Source organism: Desmodus rotundus, chromosome 13 (genome assembly GCF_022682495.2).
Source record: "Desmodus rotundus isolate HL8 chromosome 13, HLdesRot8A.1, whole genome shotgun sequence".
In the NCBI taxonomy this organism is placed as follows: domain Eukaryota; kingdom Metazoa; phylum Chordata; class Mammalia; order Chiroptera; family Phyllostomidae; genus Desmodus; species Desmodus rotundus.
Window position 1 is genome coordinate 73,595,521 of NC_071399.1, and position 24,129 is coordinate 73,619,649.

At 42.3% G+C, this 24,129-nt stretch overlaps 1 protein-coding gene and 1 pseudogene across 16 annotated transcripts in view; one reads left to right on the forward strand and one right to left on the reverse strand.

Annotated features, from left to right (window-relative positions):
* Positions 1-24,129, forward strand: part of LMO7 (LIM domain 7) — a 136,821-nt gene that overhangs the window by 14,181 nt on the left and 98,511 nt on the right. For 14 of the 16 annotated variants that reach the window (XM_071220172.1, XM_071220173.1, XM_053916351.1 and 11 more), the window contains exon 3: positions 22,424-22,530. In XM_071220172.1, coding sequence (XP_071076273.1) covers positions 22,424-22,530 — 107 coding nt within the window. Of the gene's footprint in view, positions 1-21,843; positions 21,928-22,423; positions 22,531-24,129 lie in introns of those variants that run through there. The other 2 variants (XM_053916354.1, XM_045201783.2) reach the window with 1 other exon arrangement.
* Positions 11,233-12,011, reverse strand: LOC112313449 (very long chain fatty acid elongase 6 pseudogene; annotated as a pseudogene).

Below are 24,129 nucleotides of genomic sequence, written 5' to 3' on the forward strand. Positions count from 1 at the left end.
GCTCAGCCACGTGGAGCCTTAGCACATGACACAACAGTTAGTGTTGAAGGAAACAGGTTTTTATTTACGGGACTCCAACTCTTGCTCAGAGCCTTCTTCTCCCACAAGACCCAGCACTTCCCTTGCTCCCCAAAAGGCTACAAGCCAAAACCATGCCCAGAAGTTCCCCATGTCCTTATCTGTCCTTAAGCCAGCTGTGCAAACAGGTCTCCATCCTCTCTGGAATGTGCACTTGTAGGTCTCAGAGTCACCATCCTCTTGCAGCAGCTCTCTCTTTCAGATCTGGGGTACGTTCTCAGCCTCCATGCAGTGGTTCAGGGAAACACGTGCTGTGTTACACTGGGTCACGGTGGGGTCCAGGGAGGCACATGTCCCAAGAGAGTGGCTTCTTACATCCTTCAGAGAAGCAGAAGTCTGCAGCTCCTCTCCCAGTCAGTTTGGCTCCAAGCATCTGCCACAAATCTGTGCTTGGTTAGGGGTCCCTCACAGCTCCATCAGCTCTGCTGCTGTCTTCTCCAGGCTGGCTTCCTAGCGGGCCTCCTCCTTCTTACTCCAGACCTCATGGCATCTCCTTACACACCAGACCTCATGGAGGACTGGACCCCTTCTCTTTCAGCCCGCAATTATCTTGAATGCTCTGCCCAGAACTTTCTATGTGACCTAATATCCGGTCTCTCCTATGAGGTGTTGCTTTTGCCAGTTCCTCTGTATGTTTTACCTTTTGGCTGCCATCTTTAGTCATGGCAAGAGTTCCTCATGATGCACGGACATCCCAATTGGGCATCCACCTACCTTGGCTATGTCACGAGTCACTTATATGGCTTTAAAGTCACATACACCTTTTGCTCTGGGTGGCAGTGCTTTTCCTACAGCTATTAACTTGCCACTGTTGTGCAAAGTATCTTAAACGCCTTATCATTTACTTACCCTTTCCCCTAACCAAAGGTTTGGGGATTTTCTCCTATTTTTAGATGACTCCTGCTTTGCACCCCATTACAATATGAGTAATTTTTGTGATCACAACACATAATACAATGACTGATACATCTAGGAGACCTGAAATTTTTAAATGAATGAATAAATAAGATTTCCATTGTGAAAAATGATAGGCTGTAAAAGTAGGTCTTTGATGGGATAGTGTTATAGATTGAAACGTGCCCCTTGAACTCCCCCCACCAAGATATAATATATTGAAGTCCTACTTCTTTGGAATGTGGCCCTATTTGGGAATAAACTTGTTGCAGGCGATCTAACTAGTTAAGATGAGATCATACTGGAGTAGCGGGGGTTCCTGATCTAGTATGACTGGTGTGTTTATAAGAAGATGGCCATGTGAAGACAGATACACAAAGGAAGAGTATCATGTGACAACTGAGAAGTGGTGTATCTACAGGCCAAGGGACATCAAAGATTGCCACCAAACAACCAGACACAAAGAAGACTTCCCCTACAGTTTTCGTAGGGAGCCTGGCTTTGTGGTTACCTTGACTTGGGACTTTCTGCAGAACTGTGAGACACTGAGTCTCTTGTTTTAACCTACCAACTTTGTGGTGCTTTGTTATGGCAGCCCGGGGAAACTAATACAGACAGGTGAATGTTTTAGTTACCACATGCTCTTTAAAAACTTTTTATTTTGAAATAAATATATAGTCACAGAGAGTTGTGATAAAAATAAAACATGACCATACTGAGAGGTTCTCTGCTCTGTGCCCTTCACCCCTTTCCCCCAGACGGTAACATCTTGCCTAACTGTGGAACAGTGTTAAAACCAGGAAGTTGATATTGATACATCCAGACACATTCATCAAAATTCAACAGTTTTACATGCAGTCAGTGCTTTTATAGTGACAAAGAGTGGCGATGCTTTTAAGCTAAGTGAGATGTAGAGTGTTTTATTTTAAGGATTTTTTTCCGAAGAATTCACCCGTTAATCCCATGCTCAGAATAAACATGGCAGCTGCTTTCCACGTGATTACTTTTCGCCTGTTGGAGATGGCGTCTCCTAGTTGAGGTTCTCAAGAGAGGAATCTGAATAGATCAGGTTACCTCATCTTTCCAGGCCACCTATAGCATGAACAGCTTATGCATGCATTCCTGGAGAAGAAAGTTGGCCCGATGCTCTGTGGTCAGACGTGTTGGTTCCCTTTGGGTCACTCCATTCACGTGTGAGGACTGAAGCGGGTTCTGTGAATGAGGTTTGTGTGGGGTCACATTAAGTTAAATGCAGTAAGAATTACATTTCTGTGTAATAGTTTGTAACCTGAGTGATTATAGCGCTCCAAGCAACCTCTTCCATTCCTCCTTTCTTATTTTCTTTCCTTCTCCTATAACATTTCCATTTCATGTCAGTTTCCTTGTACATTTAGCTTGGAGGTGGGGGCAATGTGAAAGGCATGAGCAATGACAATGCAGAAAGAAATGTTTAGGTAATTTAAAGTATATTGAAAGCTTTGCTTGGAGCTTTCATCATCATTATTTTTTTAATTTGGGAAGGCAGTACTCATGTTCCCCAAGAGAAATGGCATTTCTTACTTGACTGAGTTTTATATTATAAAGAAATTGTTTTCCCCTTATCTTTTCTTTGCAAAGCCATGCTGGAAAAAAAAAAATTCTAACTCAGGAGTTTGAGTCTTCCAAAAAATTAGCTGGTGTTAATTGTGGGTCTGTTTAAATCATTAAAACTCAAAAAAACTTTGTATGGAAATAAAAATATTCAACCTCAATACAAAACCCTGAGAAGCTGGCAAGATAGCTTTTTTAAAAATTAAAAAACTTTTTCAATTACACTTTACGTTTAATATTATTTTGTGCAAGCAAGGTATCCCGATGGTGAAAACCGTTGGACCAGAATAATGTTTTCCATCTGATGTGTTAGTGTGCAGGAAACACAGTATGTGTAGAAAACATCACATAAATTATTAATCCTCAGACTTATAGTCATCTGGGACCCACAATGATTTATTTGTATTCAGCTAAAGCAAAGTTTCTCAACCTTGGCCCTAGTGGCCATCGACATTTTGGGCCGGATGATTCTTTGTGGTGGGTGTCTGCCTTGTGCATTACAGAATGTTCAGCAGCATCCCAGGCCCTACTCATTCGGTGCCGGTAGCATCATGCCCCCAAGCCACCACCTGTGACAGCTAAAAATATCTCCTGACACTGCCGATGACTCTTCTGGGTAAAATCATCCCTGATTGAGAACCACAGAGCGAAAGAATCAAGGAAGTAAACACTGTTCCTTTACATGGGCTACTCTGCCAAATAACTATAGATTTGATTGATCTACTCACACTTGCCCTCTCAATTGTGGTTCCCTTTGAAAAGCAGTGGTATTTTGGAAAACTTGTTTTGAACCATTCATTTGTAGATGTGTGTGTCTGTTGGTGGGCTTACTAGAAAATCCTCGGGATAGCCACACTTGCATCAGAAATACGGGCTGAATTTGGACATCTCTGCCCTAAAAGGTTCCTCTTTCAGATTACTTTGAAGAGTGGAATGTGGAAGGGTTGGCTGTAGAGGCCAGGCGGTAGTCTCGCTCAGGAATGCTGGAGAATGCAGGAAATGCAAAGATAACCAGCCAGCTTCAGCAGCTGCCTGTCTGCTTCCCTTGCTTCTATAGTGGCTACTTCACGAAAGAAGGGAAGTTCATGGGTCCCTTCTCACTGCCATTTCTTATAAGGTTATTAGCGGTCGAGGTTCTTGCACCTGTGTAAAATTATGTCTGAGTCGTCTTTGCACTCTTGTACACTTGGGTGCCCGCAAATTAGTGCAAGCTAGCCTGTCAAGGGCACCGTGGAAACATCTAGAGCTTCCCTTCCAGCAGTAATAGAACATGTACCAGAGGGATCAGCTTATAATGTGATTATTCTTACCCAGGTTTTTATCACGTGCTTTTCTAAAAACTATTCTCGGGAAGTCACTATATTTATCCCATTCTTTCCCCCAGGGGTGGAGGAGCCAAGGGAATGGAGAGAGGAGAGGTTTGTGGAACACTGAGTTTGTGAGCTCTTTCTATAAATAAAACCAAATAAACACAAACAAAACAAAACAAAAAAGACTGTTTTCAGGGAAAAAAAGCCCACTTTTGCTTCTCTCTCTCTCTCTTTTAAATCCAAGTTGAAGTAAGACAAGAAGTACAAATATAATTACTATTTTCATTCAAGGACAGCACTTCTCTGGTTAGGAGGCTGAGATAAATTCTGTAGGCTTGAAGCGAACGCCCTCCAGGAGAAATAGAGTGGAGTGTAACACAGCGTGAGCAGTCAGGAAATGCCTTCCTTGCAGCCGTGGTGACTGAGGGCTGTCCCGTGTTGGGTCATACCCAGTGTGCGTCTCAGGGTGCGTCTCCCTTGTTGCTAATACGCGATACTTTCGTGGATATATTTGGATATTGATGTATTGATGTATAGAAAACACCGATAACAAGCAACAGCATGTGAAGATGGCATTGTAGAGCAAGTTTAAAATAACCTGTCTAGTAGGTAATAAGTGAAATACTTTTGTGAATATGTTTGCATGCTGACATATACAAAACACCACTAACAAGTGACGGCCTGTGACGATGGTATTGTAGATCTCATTTAAAGTAACTGGTAAGATCAATAGTGGGTTTTTTTTCTGTTCTTAAATTTGATTGCTGATAGAGATTTGCTTGAGCAGATCTTCCACCTGGCAAATCTGGGAGGGGCTTTCCCCAAGCAAATTCTTTTTGATCTACTCACCCTTGCCTGTGGGATTGCTTAGCCAGTAGAGCAGCATTCACACAGCGCCGACTGGCCATCCTGACCCCCGTCTCCGTCTCCGAGTGGATGGCTCACGACCTTGAGGTCCCCTTGCCTAACACTGCTCTGCCCCGGCTCTGACTTCATTTTCAAGTCCTCGATCTCCTCACAATTGATCGATAATGGAAGCTGGCTGCTTCTATACATTACCATGCTCTTTAATGTTCGTTCATGTCTCACCCTTCACTGTATTGGAATGCTTTCATACGTTGGATTGGACCTTGGCATTTTATTGAATTAAAAGATAGTTTTTATTTCTTCTTTCCTAATGGAGATAGTGATGATTAAATGATATCAATGGACTTGACTACAGCTGCTCGACGGTGGTCTCATGAGTAAAATCTACGCTAAAGAAATGCTTTTATTTCAAAGGACAGGCAAACCGTTGTGACAAGCTGTGCAGTTATGCCTCAAACACTAAAATTTAAACTACTCTTATATTACTGGTTTGCCAGTCTCATTATTTTCTTTATAAGGAAAACAAAGATAGCAAAAACGTGGAGTACCTTTACTTGGTAAGGTCTAGGAAAGTACTATATTATTGCCATTATTAAGGTATTGTTTACACTTGTGTAAGAAATTATTGCATAAAAGTTAGGCATTTACTAAAAATAAGGCCACTTTACACATTGTAAATGACATTTTCCCTGGTTGTATTTTAAATAAATTTTTTCTAATGTGCATATATTTTGCTGGAATGTCAGTGGATCGCCATCTCTATTGTGAAGTAGTTTGGGGTTTTCCAATAATCAAGTCTGAGAAAATAGCCTGAATGGGAATTGTGCATTGGCTGTCTTCAAAGTAACAAATATTAGATATTAACTATCCAAATGTATAACACCTCCATAGGAATGGCATATAAATAAGTCAATAATGGCATATAAAACACTTTTAGGAGATTTCTTCAAGAGTCTCCTTGTCTCTCCACTTCTCTCCAACTACCAATTAAGGCTAAGTATCACCAAGAGTGTAAACTTAAGCACTTAATGTCAGCTTTGAAGTTGTTTCCAATACCCTCATAATCACGCGGCCCTGCAGATCTGGAAACTCCTGTTTTGTTTCCAGCCCTGAGCCCTTAGTCACGGCATGGGCGCGAGTTTAGGAGCACTTCCCTAGAGTTCCAAAGCTTACTCGTTTTTAAATCTAGGATGAACATCTCTATGCCAACTTTCAGCCTCGAGAGCAATTTTCTTTTTAAAAAGCATTCATGAATTAGAATTCTTAAAGCAACACTATAATTAACTTGTGGAGTTTTAAAAAAGTGATCCAGAGTAGGATTGTATCATATGTGACAATTTTATTCAGATACACACTTGGAACATCCCTCTTTAGGCACCTTTGTGGTGTGGGACTTGGGAAAGGAAGAGCGAATGAATAAGAAATAGAACCCCGTGTGAGACTGGTATAGGGCTTTGGCTACTTGATGGGTTTTAGGCTCATGACTAGCCCTCCTTTCCTAAAAATGTTTATTGAACACCTACTACGTGCCAGGTACTATTCTAGAAATTTGGGACACACCCACAAATAAGGCAGAGAAGGCTCCTCTTTAATGAGGACAGTGAATATGTTAATAATAACCTGCCAGGTGTCAGTAATTACGATGAACAATATATAATAATGTCTCAGTTACCAATAATTACACTGAAAAAATAAAGTCAATGGGTAGAGACGGACTGAGTGTATGCATGACAGGTATTTCAGAGACGGTGCTCAGGGACATCTTATCCCTGGGGCTGACCTTTGATCAGGGGCGTGAATGAAGTGAGGGAGTGCAGGAGATGGGGGTGGGTGAGAGTCGTCCCGTCAGAAGGAAAAGGCGGGGATCAAGGCAGGATCAAGCCGAACCAGCAAGGAGGACTGTGGGTCTGGAACCAAGTAAGGTCAGGAAGGAGGCCCCAAGGTTTTATAAGGCTTCATGGACTTGAGTGAGTAGATTGCATGTTATTCTCAGTGTGACTAGAAGCCACTGGGGGCTTCTGAGAGCAATTAAATCTGTGGTTAGTGATCATTGGTTGCCTGTGGTAAAGGATACACACATCTGTGAATGTACTAAAAACCACTGATTGTATACACTAAAATGGCTGAATCATACGTATGTGAATTATCTAAAAAAAATTGCTGGTTGGTATGTGAAGACTAAACTAAAGGAAGTCAAGAAGAGAAGCAGGAAAGCCAGTTCAAGAAGTTTCAGTAGGTGTGATGATTTTGTGTGTCGCGTTGCCTGGGCCCCAGGGTGTCCTGGTATTTTCTCAAACATTACTCTGAGGGTGTCTATGAGGCTGTGTTTGGATGGGATTGACCATGGAGTCGGTCCACTGGGTAAAGATTTCCCTCCCTAATGTGGGTGGGCCTTCACTAACTAGTTGAAGGCCTGGCCAGGACAAAAAGGCTGGCCCTCCTGCGGGAAAGAGGGAACTGCTGGGCCAGCGAGAGCGCTGGTCTTTTCTTGCCTTCAGACCTGAACTGACACATCAGCTCTTCTTGTGTCTTGAGCCTGCTGGCTTTTGAACTGAAACTTACACCATCCCATGGACTCTCCCGGTTCTCCGGCCTGTGGATGTGGACTGGAACTGCACCAGCCGCCCTCCTGGGTGTCCGGCTTGCAGATGGGCAGACTGTGGACTTCTCCGGCTGCACAGCCACGTAGGCTTGGGCGCACAATGTTTTACAGTTACAGCAAGGGAATTTTGGGACTCTAATAACATAGAAAGGGTGGAAAGTGAGTCAGCCTCATAAAGTAGGGAGTCCCTGGGGCTGGAAAGGCTTAAACCAGATCTGATGATCCAGATATGTCTGTCACCTGTAAAAGTGATTCTTTGAAGGGGGGTGGGAGCAGTTATACTGAAGGAATGGATTCTGAGCTCTGGGTTACTGTATAATTTGTCTTCATCAAACCTGCTTTATTGCTTCATAAAACATGCCTGTTAGTGTCATTATAACATGTTTCTTTACGAAATTGTTTGCTTTACTTTGGAACATAAAACATGAGTAATTGGAGGACAGAATTTTTCCCCCTTTTATTCCCATGTTGCTCCCCTACCCCCCCACCCCATCCTCCACCCCTGGCAACCACCAATCTGTTCTCAGTCAGAACTTCTTAAGCATTGGTTCCAGCACTTTTTATGAGAGTGGGTAAGTTTTAGAGTTCACTTTTGCTATAAAGTCTAATTTCAGTAATATGCAAGACTGTACCTGGCTTCAGGCTGCAGTGTGGCAAAGCCAGCCACTGCGTCTGTGTGGTTGATCATCACCCGGTTGATTGAGCGTTTCAGTAACTAGCATTTCACCAGCACACTCAGCTCCTCCTTCCTCTGCCCTGCTGCTGCCCGGTCTTGCCAACTCTCGGGTCTGTCCCTCTTGGTCTCGTTTTTGCTCCTGTTCTGCCAAGCAGTGCTGGGGAAAAATCACATCACCGGCTCCTGGCTTAATTATCTTGTACAATACCATCTCCTGGGCCCTCCGCATCACTTGGCAATTCCTTTTAAGCATTCTTTGTTGGTTCCTAGTCTGTTTTCACAGGTGACAAAAGCTTACGGCTCTCCTTCTCTGTGGTTCCTTTGCTATTAGCCAGCAAATGACTGAGGCTTTTTCTTTGTAAACAAACAAGGACCTAAGGAAAACTTCAACAAACAAACAACGCCCCTCTCTCCCCAAAAAACATACCACCTGTTTGTTTTTGTCACAGATCACTATTGAAGTAGGATCTCTGCGTGTTTACCTATATAACATAGCCATAAAATGTAGGTATTAATTCACACCTTACATTTATTAGCTAAGCCATAAAATAGAGGATGACCTCTCCAAAATAATAGAAAAAAACTAGTGTCAGCTGATCAAAATTGTCACTAAACTGCTTTCTTTCTTTTTTTTTTTTTTTTACTTATTTGATTGGAAACTGTATAGTTAAAATGCAAAACCAGATGTATTGTAGTTACTCTGCTGCCTGGGAGTTAAGATAATTTTGCATGATCACAATTAGTATATCATAAAAACAAAATTCAGGTATTTTTGATGGTGGCCCAGTGGTCAGCTCCGTAATCCCTAGGTGACTTGTGTTCACACTAAGGAGAAACACCACTTTAAGTCATACTGGAAATATTTTCTTATACTGTTCTTTGCCAGAAAACTTAAGTCTACAAAGACTCAAATCACCTGGAGGATCTTAGAAGTTGGGTTCTGATTCTGCAGGTCTGGGGTGGAGCCAGAGAATCTGCATTTCTTTTTACTTCACCTTTTCCCCAATTTAATGATTCTGCTTATTTCCTGTTATAAGAAAAAAAAAGAGCTTATTGTACAGTGTCATGTATTTTCTACACTCAAAATAACATTATTTGCATCCTAAGAATCTATTAGTCTCTATAATAGGACTTGTCTTTTTAGCTCATGTCAGCTTTTGCCCTAAAAAGGAACATACTTCCTCCACCGGTTGTTTCTCGTCTGTGCACCAACGTGAAGACATCACAGACTGTGCGCAGTAACTTGACACAGATGTAACAGCTTCCGTCCCTGCGGACCCCACGCCCTGGCCCCAGTCTGTCGGTCACGGTGTGGTCTGCGTGGATTTCTGTTCATTGTTCACACCATTCACACAGAGTGGAATATAACTGTGTTCTTTAAAACACATAGACACGATGCTGAGAAAGCCCTTGTCATGTCCGGCAGAGAAGCAGGGAGCTCTGTTTCACCGTGGCAGCACAATGGAAGCTAAAATAAAGAACTGGAAAAAATCCTTTTACTGTACACTCACAAATAAAGCAAGAAAGATGAGCAACAGTTTCTTTTTCTGCTTGCCAGAAAATGTGTTTCTGTTCGTACGGGCCTTGCCGTTCAGTGCGCTGCACACCTGTGTGCGTACACGTGAGCTTGTCTGTGCAGAGTCTGTGCGGTGTAGCGGCCCCCGACCTTTTCAACTAGTTTGTCTAACTGTTAAACTACTTAACCAGTCAGAATACTAATATAACACATTGAACAACTTTACATAATTACTTCTTTGAAATACTAGGAATGTTTACACATTTATTGGGTTTGTAAAGGATGTGAAACGTTCTTTTAAAAAAATCCTGAAGCTGATTTGAAGCAGGAAGAATGTCTTATGATCTGGCCAAAAATATGATGTATATTTTATATCATTTAAAAGTTGAAGGATAAGTCTATAGGGTGCATTTTTTTGGTCAACTCTTCCAAGCCAGACCTCCCATAAAGTTTTTGTTGAAGTATCTCCACTTGTCCAGCAGAGGGCACTTTACACATCTCTCTCTACGTAGCTTAGGGAGCAAATGTGGATGATGCAGAAAAACCCTGCGGATTTATTTTTGAAACTCACAAAAATATGGAGAATATAGACTGTACCACAGAGTTTCATGTAGAAAGTATCAGTGTGTGTAAGGACAAATAGGGAGGGGGACACATTGTCTTGGTCTTTGCCTCACTCACTTCTCCCCCCCCCCCCCCCCGTCTTTTTTCCTTTCTGGGCCCATTAATGGGATTGCGTTGAACTCTTTTACTTGTAGTACAGAATCCATTTTCAAGTCATTTGGTTGAATTTCATCTTTTCTAGCCTGCATTTACTCCTCTGTTCAAAAGCCTGAAACAAGCGTATCTCCTATCTCATTTAAGAGCAGAAATTACGGTTCAACCATAAGGAATGCTCCGAGATAGTGCTACCTCTGTCTGCTCCGAGCTGCATTCTTTCCATCCTTCCAGGAAGAACCTGGGGGGAAAAATCTGCCCCGTTTGGTTTTGCAAACTCGCTAGCCTGAGGTGTGCTGTGAAAGAAAATCCACCAGTCTTTCTTCCTTGAAATATAGTTGTTTACATCCATTTTCATGAGGGGTCATTAAGACATCTTTTTCCATGGTGGCTACAACTAGTACCCTTTCTTAAAAAGGCTTCAGTTTTGGAGAAAAGGCATACAACTGTAATTGAATAACAATAAAAAAAAAAAGGAGGAAAAAAAAAAAAGGCTTCAGTTTTTTCAAAAGCATTGAAGTCCTAGATCTACGCCCTGTTGTCTTTCATTTTAATCCGTTCTGTTGGCTCCGGTTTAGTATCAGAAACAGTAGAGAGGATTGTGTGTGCATGTGCTCACACGGTTTTTCGAGTAAACTTCTTTCATCCTTGCAGAAATGTAACACTTAGTACTTTTCATACATATTAACAGCCTTTGTTTTCTACTTCTCTTTCTGCCTCTGGTTCACGTTTGCTCTCATTTGTCCCAAAGTCGACAGGTAAAGAGGGAATGGGGTCTTCTAGCAGTGGTCATTTCAGAGAGAGGTGCGCTCAGAGAGTCCTCACCCAAAAAGGATTATAAACTTCCTGGGTTACATCAACCTGATTATCCCTGAGCTGCCTTGCGTTTTGTGATGGCTCGTGTGTTTTGTTTTCTTTTAGCTGCACCATATGTGTGATTCCCTGTGCCATTTTCTTCTATGATTTTCTTGATGACTCTGAGCTATGGCTTCCTCCTCAGTTCCATCGTGGTTTTTCTCATCTTGCCGATGTAGGGCTTCAAAGAAGTGTCAGAACACAAGGTCACTGAGGTACACGAGTGAGGACCAGACGTTGTTCTGAGATTGAGCGCGACACCGGTCATGCTGCATCCAGTGGAAGAGCAGGTAGTCAACGACACAGCATCTGCGTGGTCTGGGACAGGGCAATGAACATGGCAAGCTTCCGGGAGACTCGGAAACCTGCCCCTTGCAAGGCATTACAAGAGAATGTCACGGCGTCAGGAACCACAGTCGTGAACCAGCCACCCCTGGCAACCGTGTCCTCGCAGGAGTGCAGGAGCACAGTGGTGGGGCGGTGCCAGTGTGGGACGGTCAGCTTCTGCCTCCTCAGAGTAGTGCGTATTGTGTCTCCTAATTCAGGAGCTTCGCTTAGCACGAAGGCATAAGGCCGGAATTTGCTGGCAAGTCCATTGCAAAAACTCTGGTCAAAAACTGCTTCAGGCCTCTGGTCATCAGAATCTGTACCTTACAAGTCCCAGTTCCAAGAGCACCAAATGTACCCAAGACTGCGAGGGTTAGAGACCAGAGCACTAATGGCTTCCTCAGTTCAAACTTGGTTCATTTGTTCATTAGGTGCCGACTGCCAAAGGTGAAGGCAGCATACAGAGTAGAAAACAGGAAAGATTTCTTCCACTTTTCCTGCAGCCATAGGATGGCTTCATCCTCGTTGAATTGGGTTTTTGAATTCATATTCTTATAAAATTAACACTGACATGCTCATTGGGGCTTATCTTAGGAGTTCTTTTATGTTTCCCGTGCTCTGTAGGGGCTCTCCTCCTCCTACAGCCCACATCCACCGAGGGAGGAAATGAATCCTGAGAGTCTGCATTTCTTTTTTTTTAGGTATATTTTATTGATTATGCTATTACAGTTGTCCCAAATGTTTTCTCCCTTTTCTCCCCCCTCCCCTCTGCATCCCCTACCCTCCAGCCTTTCCCCCGCTTAGTTCATGCCCATGGGTTGTGCATATAAGCTCTTTGGCTTCTCTATTTCCTATAATATTCTTAACTCCCCTCATCTATTTTATGCCTGCCATTTATGCTTCTATTCCCTGTACCTTTTCCCCCATTCTCCCTCTCCCCTCTCCCCCTCCCCAGTGATAATCCTCCATGTGATCTCCATTTCTGTGATTCTGTTCCTGCTGTAGTTGTTTGCTTAGTTTTTGTTTTTGTTTTTTAGGTTTAGTTGTTGATAGTTATGAGTCTGTTGTTCATTTTATTGTTCATAGTTTTTGATCTTCTTCTATTTCTTAGATAAGCCCTTTTAACATTTCATATAGTAAGGGCTTGGTGATGATGAACTCCTTCAACTTGACCTTATCTGGGAAGCACTTTATCTGCCCCTCCATTTTAAATGATAGCCTTGATGGATAGGGTAATCTTGGATGTAGGTCCTTGCCTTTCATTACTTCAAATACTTCTTTCCAGCACCTTTTCACCTGTAAGGTTTCTTTTGAGAAATCAGCTGATAGTCTTATGGGAACTCCTTTGTAGGTAACTCTCTCCTTTTTTCTTGCTGCTTTTAAGATTCTCTCCTCATCTTTAATCTTGGATAATGTAATTATGATGTGTTCCTCCTTGGGTCCAATTTCTTTGGGACTCTCTGGGCTTCCTGGAAGTTAATTTCCTTTACCATATTAGAGAAGTTTTCCTTCATTATTTGTTCAAATAAGTTTTCAATTTCTTGCTCTTCCTCTTCTCTTCTGGAAGCCCTATGATTTGGATGTTGGAGCACTTAAAAATTGTCCCAGGGGTTCCTAAGCCTCCTCATTTTTTTGCATTCTTGTTTCTTCATTCTGCTCCAGTTGGATGTTTATTTATTCCTTTTGTTCCAAACCATTGGAGTCCCGGTTTCCTTCCCTTCACTGTTGGCTCCCTGTATATTTTGCTTTATTTCACTTTGCGTAGCCTTCATTTCTTTCTTCATTTTGCAACTAAGCTCAATCAATTTTGTGAGCATCCTAATTACCACTGTTTTGAACTCTGCATCAGACAGGCTGTCTACCTCCTTGTGACTCAGCTCTTTCTCTGGAGTTTTGATCTGTGCTTTCATTTGGGCCATATTTCTTTGTCTTAGTGCACCTGTTATATTGTAAGGGGGTGGAGACCCAGATGTTCACCAGGGTGGGGCAACCCTCTTGCTGCATTGTGGCGCTGTCTGTGGGGTAGGGATCAGAGAGGAAACAAAGCCACTAGTTTGCTCCGTCCAAGCCCTACTTTCTAATGAATGCTCCTGTGAGACTGGGAGTTCCTCCCACCCTTGCAACCCTCACAGTATTTTACAGCTAGAGGTATTGAATCTTTAGTTTCCTGGTCAGCCAGACCCTCCTTGCCCACGGGGTTTGCTGCCTTGCCACGGGTCCTCTCCCTCTGACTGGCTGCCTGTCTCCACCCCCGCCCCCTCCCACCAGTCTGGATGAATGTTTCTTTAACTTCTTGGTTGTCTGAGTTCTATGCAGTTTGATATTCTGGCAGTTCACATTGTTTATTGTTTTTAAGTTGGTTGTTATCCTTTTTTTGGTTGTGCGAGGACGTGAAGTGTTCTTACCTACGTCTCTGTCTTGGCCAGAACGAAGTCTGCCTTTCTGACAGCTTCCATGTGATTCCAATGATGATGGTGCGTGGACCACATGTTGAACAGCAAGAGGCTAGGGCAACTGTTCTGATTTGGTGGTGTATCAGCATCACCTCAGTGTTGACTCTATGTGCTCACCCATCCCACCCCCCACCCCGTGATTCTGACGTGGCTGACCAGGGACTGTTATTCCAAAGCATGGTCCTAGCTCAGTTTCTCTGCCTCAAATAATGGTTTCAACCTCTTGATGCTGGCAAATACTTGCTAACTCTTTGGCACTGCGGATTTCAGAGGCAGAGGGGTAGGGGCTTTGGTGTCCTTTCCTAGACAGAAAAGGAATTGAGGTCAGCAAGTCTCTTTTCCTCGGGATAAATTAATCTGCCCTATCATGTGCTCAGATTCAGAGGAACTGGGTAATGCATTCTCTTTTTTAATTGAAAAAAATCTTACTTTAAGTAGGCATAGAACAGAGAACCTTCGTGGGACAAACACGCCAAAGTGAGCACAGGAAGAACGTTTGATTCATTGATGGGGAGCCCTTCCCGCTGATGTTCTGGGAGCTCCAGTTTAAGGTGCGGCCTGTGTGGCCCTCTGGCCACGGCCCTGAGCATAGCTCCACTGCTTCTGAGAATTAGTTAGGATTCGATTGCAAAGAACCCATTTTTGTTTGTGAGAGCTCTTGCCCTGTGCACGCAGGGACCTTTTAGGTAAGTGGGTCTAACGGGTTTGATCTTAGAAAACCAGTCGACTCTTCCTTTTTTAACTGCCTCTTAAATATTGGTGTCTGATTGTGAACCCTTCTCTAGCTTTGCTTTTCCTAAGAGGGCTCATCCACATCCTTAATGAGAGCCCTTATATTGACTGATAATCATATTTTTAACAATTTGTTAAAATATGATTAATTCAACTCTGGGCCCCTGCCTTTCTCCCCAACTACTTGCATTTCTGATAAAAGAGCAAGGGAAACCGCCTAGATGACCTGGGAATATACTCGTATTACTGCAGAAATGCTTTTGGAAGGAGTATGGGATGAAAGGCTCCGATAGGGGAAGTGTTACCAAAGACCAATGAGCTGTGTTGGAATATTCATGTTGGTCTCATGTTTTCCTTCTCATGATTCTCTTTTCAAGATTTATAATGGAGAAAGAGAGGAGTTAAGACTCTGTAGAAATGTGTAATTTCATCCATATTTAAAACTGGAAGTTTCTGGGGGAAGTGGAACATGGTCCTCCATTTGGGGCCGGGAGAGAGAGTGAGAACTGCTCTCCTACCTCCTCTCCTTCCAGGCACGGAGCACCCTACCACCAGACATGGTCACTTTGGCAGAAGTGATGGGAATCTTGAGTGGGAGGCATTGAGAAGGAGAGCTTTTGTATTTTGGGTGATCCTTTCTCTACAGTGAACGGCCAATCTCCAGTGTCACTTAGTCCCCTGAAATTGGTGTTTACTAAGGACTTTCCATTACGTTGTCACATTCTTGGGGCCGTTTTTATTCTTGCCTCGTTGGAGCTCTTTGTAGCATCGGACTCTCCCATCTTGAAACTCTCTCTCCCCTTGCTTTCCATGATGCTCTTTGTTTCTGCCTTTCGCTCATTTCTCTGGTTGCTGAATATTATTTTTTCTTTCTTGACTCCTCCTTTTTTAACTGCCTCTTAAATATTGGTGTCTGATTGTGAACCCTTCTCTAGCTTTGCTTTTCCTAAGAGGGCTCATCCACATCCTTAATTTCAACTAGTACCAATGTGTTTTTGATTCCCCAAACCACTTTAAAATCAGATACTTTTCATGGACTCTAAACCCAATTTACTATTAGCTGGACATCTTGATGTGGATATCTGAAACTCAACAACTCTAAAACAGTTTATTTTTCTGCTCCAAATGATGACTACTCTGTATTCTTTATTGTATAAGTATTGTAGGCAGCTTTAAAATTGTCCCAATGATTCTCACCTGGCATTTATTCCCTTCTAACTGTAAATTGTACCGAATAAACTAGGCGACTGGAGAAGTATTCCAGGTGGAAAGTTAAGTGCTGCCTGGCTTCCTCCTACTGATTCCAGTAAAGTGTGAGAGAGGGAAAGATAGACTGATAAACACGAGGACACAGGAATTGCTGGTTTTGAAAATTATCAGCCTCCTTGGTCATTGAGAAATGGCCTTCTGGCAAAGATCAGATTCAGAGCACCGGCAGGAAAACCAGGTCTAAAGATGAAGCTGAGGGTGTGGCTGTAAAATTCTTTAAAGATCTTGGATATTCTTCTAGTCCAGCAATAGGGTTTCTAAGAAGCCAACTGGTGGTGTCCCTCATTGTCTCTGTTGATCGAGGTAGGGAAGGGCTTCTTTTGAAGGGATTTGTGGGTGTAGCTTTTTTGATCTAATGGAATGAAGTCCAGTAAGATTCACAGAAGAGTTAGAGTATTTTTGAGAGAATCGTATTTGCAGACCCTGTAAACTTAGACTGAGGATTACACAGAGGATTACAAAACTAAGAGACCTTTAGTTCCGCAAATTTTCATGGGGAGGAAGCAGATCGAGAAAGCTAACACCGCTGCAAACAGAGGCCACTTTTCAAAGAAATGGGAAAATAATTTTAAGGTGAACCAAGGGTCCAGAGGGTAAAGCAAAAAGACCATGAAGAAGTATTTCCTGGCCTGGATCCCTAATGAACGGCCTGCTAAGCTATGCTTTGCAGGACTTCAGACTTTCTGTGAACCAGTGACTCCTGTGTGGCATTCATTTCTCAACACTTTGAACTACAGTGTCTCCAGGGGTCACCCTACACCAGTCCCACTGTTACGTGGTGGGTGTGGGTGTGGGTGTGCGGGGGCAAGTAACTTGTTTTTCAGTTCAGGCATTCAGGTTGAGAGCAACTGTGCTCAAGGGCTATACTTAAGGAGCTATCCCTGAGGCACCTGGATCTTAGATGAGGAGATTCCATACGGTGAGCTCAGTATAAAGGAATGAGAATTCTCCTCGCCCTAGGGAGGGTTAGTGTACTTTGCATGGGGGAGGGACGTGAATCACTGGGGGCAGAAAGTGAACTGTGATCCCCAGCCTCCAAGATGGTCCTCAACAATTCTAACCTCCTATTTATGTCCTTGTGTAGTCCACCCCACATTGAATAGGGCTGACCTAGGTAACCGGCTGGATATGCGGCAATGCTGCAGTGTGACTTGAAACGTTAGGTTCTGAGGCAGGGCAGCTTCCCTCTTGCTTTCTCTCGGATCATTCACTCCGTCAAGCAGCCCCATGGAGATGTCCATGTCATAAAGAATGGAGGGTTCCCGCCAGCAACCAGCCCCAATTTGCCAGCCACCTGAGTAAGCCCCCTTCAAAGCAGCTTCTGGAAGCCTCTAGAAAGCTTTCCGGTAACTGCAGCCCCACCTGACATCTCATCTGCAACCATCCAATTTAGGCCGCTCCCAAATTTCTGACCTCCAGGAACTGTGTGAAATCATAAGAGTTTATTGTTTTAAGCTGCTGAGTTTTGGGATCATTTTCTGCGCAGCAGTAGATAATCTATAGAGGTTATAGACTACAGTAGACTGATACAGCTCTGGGAAACTTTGTAAATTTTTGTGGCTCCCTCATCTTGTCTCAGTGGTTATAGAAAGTACTGTCCCTGACTCATCAATCTCTTTCTCTCCAATTTGCCCGGGCCCCTCCGCCCCGCACCTGTTAATGACGGTCCTCAGAACTGATTCCAGTCCGAGGTGTGGAGAGGGGGTTTGAGGGAATATGAAAGTCTTCAGCCATCCTGCTTCTTGTGTTTATATAGGGTTTGTTTTTTATTCATAGTCATAGAAAAACTTACACCTAAAAGGAGCTATTGCAGATTCGGATCATCCTTTTGGGGGCTTTATTTTTGAGAAGCCATGTTGGCCCTCAAAGTGTAGGAATTATAGGTGTTTAGAGCAGGCTTTTGACCTGAAGTATTTTCTGTAAGCTGGGCTATGTCATATTTGTGGGAAGGGCTGGGCTTGCCTGCCCTTGCAGGCACAAGTGTGTGCCCTTGGTAATGGGCTACAGCCATACAGTTGGTTACTGGCAGAGCTACTTTGGAGTCCTGGCTTCCTGTCCAATGAGATAAGAGTTGTTTCAGATTTGTCCTTTGTTCTTACTTTTATTCATCTTTGCTAGTTTCAAGTGAAAATAATTCCATTAAATGAGGACTAAATGCTTCCCTGTTAATATGTTGAACCGGGTGTGGTTTCTTCACCAAACATGAAAATTTTATAATTTTGTATCTTCCCTTAGGCAACTCTCCGAAATCTCATAAGTTACCAGTGGGCTCCAGTCCGGTACGCATGGTTTAGGTTACAATTCTGACTCTAGTACAGCCCGTTTCTGCTGCCTAGTCCCTGTGTGACTTGGTTTATGAAGTTTGTCTGTTTCAAACTTGAGCATCATTAAACTATTTAAAAGATTCTACTTTTTAATATAAAGGCTTTATTTAAAATTAGAATTTACTCCTATTAATCATATTTTTTCGTTGTTCCCAATGAGGCTTAGTCACTTTATCATTTAAATGGTTTCTTTCTAAATACTTTGGATGGGTTTCGGGCATGTGAGGCTTTATCTGTCCTTATCAAGCTGTACATATTTATCAACTGAATAAATTCTATTTTGTGTTTATAAAGTATGTGAAGAATTATTTTGCCTTAGTTTAACAGGTTTACTTTTAGTTTAACTTTGTTCGAATGTTTTATACTCTTTTAAACTTTCAGAACCAAATAGAATTTGTGGGAAGACTTTTTTAAATGAAATATTTCATTGTTGTTCTATTACAGTTGTCCCAATTTTTCCCCCTTTGCTCTCCTTTGCCCAGCCTCCCTTCCCTTCCCGCTCCCACAGTCAATCCCTAGCATGCTGTCCATGTCCATGGGTCATTCATACATGCTCCTTGACTAGACCCTTCCTCTTTTCAACCTTATCCACCCCCCCCCCCCCACTCCCGGTTGCTGTCAGTCTGTTCCTTGTTTCCTTGCCTCTGGTTCTATTTTGCTTGCTTGCTTGTTCTTTTAGGTTCCACTTATAGATGAGATCATATGGTATTTGTCTTTTACCACCTGGCTTATTTCACTTAGCGTAATGTTCTCCAGCTCCATCCATGCTGTCGCTAAGGGGAGGAGCTCCTTTTTTTCTGCTGCATAATAATCTGTTGTGTAAATGGACACAGCTTTTTGATCCATTCATTTGCTGATGGGCACTTAGGTTGCTTCCAGCACTTGGCTATTGTAAATTGTGCTGCTATGAACATAGGGGTGCATAGGTCCTTTTGAATTGGTTTCAAGATTTTGAGAGTATAATCCCATCAGTAGAATTGCTGGGTCAAAAGGCAGTTCCATTTTTAGTTTTTTGAGGAACTTCCATACTGTTTTCCACAGTGGCTGCACCAGTCTGCATTCCCACCAACAGTGCACTAGGGTTCCCTTTTCTCCACATCCTCTCCAACACTTGTTGTTGATTTGTTTCTGATGGCCACTCTGACCTGTGTGAAGTGGTATCTCATTGTGGTTTTAATTTGCATCTCTCTGATGGCTAATGATGCTGAGCATCTTTTCATGTCTCTGGGCCCTGTGTATGTCCTCCTTGGAGAAGTGTCTGTTCACGTCCTTTGCCTACTTTTTAATTGGATTGTTTGTTTTCTTGATGTTGAATCATATGAGTTCTGTATATATTTTGGAGATCAAACCCTTGTCTGAGGTGTCATTGGCAAGTGTTTCCCCTTTTGGTCAGTTCCCTTTTCATGTTGATGATGGTTTCTTCAGCTCTGCAGAAGCTTTTTAATTTCATGTAGTCCCATTTATTTATTTTTTCCTTTATTTCCCTTGCCCTAGGAGATATGTTGGCAAAAATATTGCTGTGTGGGATATCTGAAATTTTACTGCCTGTTTTCCTCTACGGCTTATATGGTGTCATGGCTTATATTTAAGTCATTTCTCCATCTTGAGTTTATTCCGGTGTGTGGTATAAGTTGGTGGTCTAGTTTCATTTTTTTGCATGTACCAGTCCTGTTCTCCCAACACCATTTATTGAAGAAGCTATTTTCACTCCATTCTATACTCCTGTCCCCTTTGTCAAATATTAATTGACCACAGAAACTTTGGTTTATTTCTGGACTTTCTGTTCTGTTCCATTGATCTATGTGTCTGTTCTTATGCCAGTACCAGACTGTTTTGAATACAGTGGCCTTGTAATATAGTTTGAAGTCAGATATGGTGATCTCTCCTACTTCGTTCTTTGTCAAGATTGCTGAGGCTATTTGGGGTTGTTTTTGGTTCCATATAAATTTTTGGAATATTTCTTCTAGATCTATGAGATATGCTATTGGGATTGCATTGAATCTATAGACTGCTTTGTGTAGTGTGCTCATTTTAATGATGTTTATCCTTCTAATCCATGAACAAGGTATATGCTTCCATTTATTTGTATCTTCCTTTATTTCTTCAGTGATCTATAATTTTCTGAGTACAGGTCTTTTACCTCCTTGGTTTAGTTCTAGGTACTTTAATTTTCTTGTTGCCATAGTAAATGGGATTTTTTTCCCTTAGTTTCTCTTTCTAATTCATTGTTGATGTACAAAAATGCCTTCGATTTCTGAATACTGGCTTTGCATCTGTGGGAAGACTTCTTATGGATGACTTTTCCTTTTTGGGTATGTGATTTGCTTCTTACAGGATTTGGGGTACTGGTATACCAAACCATTTACTCTCGTCTGCGTGTCTCAGGGCAAGTTATAGAACCATTAACTTGAATCATTTGACAATTGCAAATAATATACCATATTTTTCGGACTATAAGATGCACTCCCCCCAAATTTGGGAGGAAAATGGGGGTGCGTTTTATAATCCGAATGTAGTTTACCTGGCTCATTTGGGGTGGGGGGTGGTAGTGGAGCGGGGTTTTTTCCCCCTATTTTCCTCCTCTAAAACCTAGGTGCTTCTTATGGTCCGGTGCGTCTTATAGTCTGAAAAATACGGTAGTTTCTAGAAATTATGAGTTTACCAACAAAATGATCACTTTTTCTATCCCTGGAATTTTGCCACAACTTTATTTCCCTTTTTTCCATATAAGGTCAGATAAAACACCTTTCATTGAGCTGTTCAACTTTTGACTTGTAATTTCCTTTAACTTTTGACCTCGTATTTAAAATGAATCATGGCTTCCAGCTTTCAGCTAGGTACTTTGCACCGCCTTTTACTGATAGTACACTAGAATAACCTCCCACCTTTACAAGGCTTTTTTTCTTTTTAGCAAGTGTCCCTGGGTTTCCTAGCAATCAGTACTGCTTTTCTCTTGCCATGCATCTGCTTGCCCTCTCCCACCATCTCCTCACTCTTGAAGAATCCAACCTATGAAATTTAACCCCTTCATCTTTCTTGTTTTCATTCCCTCCCACTTTGCCAGCCCGTCCTGCCTTTTCTCCCTGTGAGGATGAGCTTCTCCACGTGGGAAGAGAGTAGTGGCCCTTCTTCAAGGGACAGGTTGTCTTCTGCCCCCTCCCTGTCTTGGCCAGCTGGTAGGGAGGGAGCTGAGGTTTCAGGGAGGCTCTAAGGCTCACCCACAGATGTGGCGCTGCCCGCCTGCCTGAGTGGATGAACGTGCGTCGGCAGTGCAGGAGGTAGTTCTCTTGCCTGAGAGCCCTAATAAAGCAGAGGTTAGAATCTGCATGGGATCCTCACAAGCTCAACCTTGTAAAGGGTTTTCTTAAGGGGAGTAAAGGTGGGAGCTCAAGCTAATTCTGCTCACCAAGTGTGTGTCTCTGAAATGCAGCCAACTGTAAAATAGAATATATCGTAGTCAGTGTCTGTGTAGCAGCTCACATACATGAAGAGCACTGGCCCTTCTGAATGGGTGATCTTGGTTTTGAAACTGGAGACGAGGACAACCTAGATTTTTATTTCTTGGAGGCAGTTCCTGAGGCAGGTTGCAGGGCGTTGAGCAATATACCACACCTAAACTATGTGATTTAGCCAATGAACACTAGGCTTCTCCTGGGTCCTATAGTATGGTTTCCCTGTCTGTCAAGAGCCGGCTCGGCAACCAAACCCAGATTCCAGGTGTGGTATTCCAGTCTTTCTGTAATTTGTAATCATAGAAACAGAATGTTCCTCCTCTTATTTCCTCCCTGCCAACAGTTTCTGGGTGGGTGAATGTCAGTAGCTGGAGTTATTTTTAAAGAGGAGAGGTGAGGCTTGTCGTGCAAAGCTGGGAAGAGGGCGTTTGTTTGCAGAGCGGAGCTGACATCAAAGTGTAGATTGCTGCTCAGTGGCTAGGCACTTGTCCTGTAACAGGTAATGTTTAACGTGCCGGTCGCAAAGATCACAGAGACAGCGTATGCGGGGCGCAAGAGCGCGCCGCGTTTATGCTCTTAAAGACTGAAAGGCTGTACATGCCCTTTTTTTTTTTTTTAAATACATGTATTCATTGGTCTTACTGTCTCCTTTTTTGCTGGCTCTTTGGACTTTGAAGCCTGGAAGTTATATCATAAAAATTTTGTAACCTTTGTCTGAGAGAGAGCTCGGCTAAGCAATCACTTTCCACTTCTTTTCACAGGATAATATAAACGTTTTTCTGAAAGCTTGTGAACAGATTGGATTGAAAGAAGCCCAGCTTTTCCATCCTGGGGATCTACAGGATTTATCAAACCGAGTCACTGTCAAGTAAGTTTCACTGGCTTGTTATATATTTTTTAAACGGAGGACTCTTGGCTTAAGTGAAAACTCCTGAGAGTTCATGATTACTGAAACATCATTTCTCTCTCTGGCTTCCTCTGTTCTCATTCCAAAACAGACTGCTTAAAAAAACCAGCTTAGGGACTGTGACTGTGAAGCTGTCTGCAATTGATAACATGTCGTGGTCTTATTTTAAATCTCTGTACTAACCGAAATGGCAGTTTATAATTTAACGCTTGCCCAACATGGTAGTGTTCGGTTGCTAATGGTTGAGGATACTCATTATACTTATGAAGCTAATTTAAAAGGTATATAAGAACTTACAGAGTAAAAATAAATTATTTAAAGACAGTGTTTCTATGTTTGGAATTGAGACATAATTGCTAACATAGAAATGAGAGTGGGCAGTGGTAAAGCACAGGTAGGTGCCTTGGACTGACAAGGGGAGCTAATGCCCTTGTTAATTGTGGCTCGTTTTTTAAAAAATGAACTGTGTTTTACTCTTTTTAATAGTACGGATGAGAAAGTGAAAGTGAGAGGTAGTGAAAATTGTTTAGGGGATGCTGTTGGGGTTTAGATGGATAAATGGTGTTCAGGTGTACCTATATGATTTTGGGAAATCCGCTTTTGAGCTCCTGTGAGATTCCTCCCCCCCATAAATCATAAATCTAATTTGCTTTCAGTGAATCAGAATAAAGTCATGTTATCATATAAATACAACAGGAAAATGACTTAATTTTGTAGTAATGACTACGTCTTTATACCATGGCTCAAACCTGATTAACATTTTTCTCCAGAAAGAAAATAAAGTGTTTATCTCTAGAAAAAAATAGACATAAAAAAATTAGTTTCTATGATTTTAAAGATTTAGTTTATACGGTTAGTATCTGTCATAATAGCTTCAATAGTGATTAAAAATTGATTGTAAAATCTTATAGACAATACTTTTTCCTAAAGAAAACCTTGTATGTACATATCTTTTATATTATACATTGTCTTTTAGCAGTATAACCTAAAATCCTAGGGAGGGTTAATCTGTTCAGAGCCTAACAGTACATGTTTGTAAATGAACAAGCTATTTCGAACCTACATGCTTGTAGTGGTGTTGAACGAGCCTTTCTAAGCCCCAGAGCAACGATATGTGCCCGGCAGGGCTGCCTGCATTTCTGATTCACTGAAATAGTTGAGAGATCCTAAGTTTCAGCATCAGAACGGCATGTTTACTTCCGCCATACGCAGGGTCATGTTTAATTTCCTTGAAAAGTAACTATGGAAAAACTTGTTTTACTTTTCCTAATCATCATGCTCTCTCTCGTAAGGCCTATCTGATGGGCAAAGAAATTTTTGACTTGGAAAACCTTCTGAAGTTGTTGCTATCTATTAAGAATAAAAGTCTTTTCCCCTTGAAATCATACTGTTTTGAAACTCGATAGCCCATGTTTGAGTAGGCTGCGGACTAGGCAAAACATGTTTGTTGGCTCCTAGTCCCAAGGGTGCTCTGAGCAAAGCTTGCCCTGGAGCCTGGTTCATGGAATGTTGGGTCCAAAGTGTTTAGGAAAAAATCCTGTCTGGGCCCAGCTATCAGTG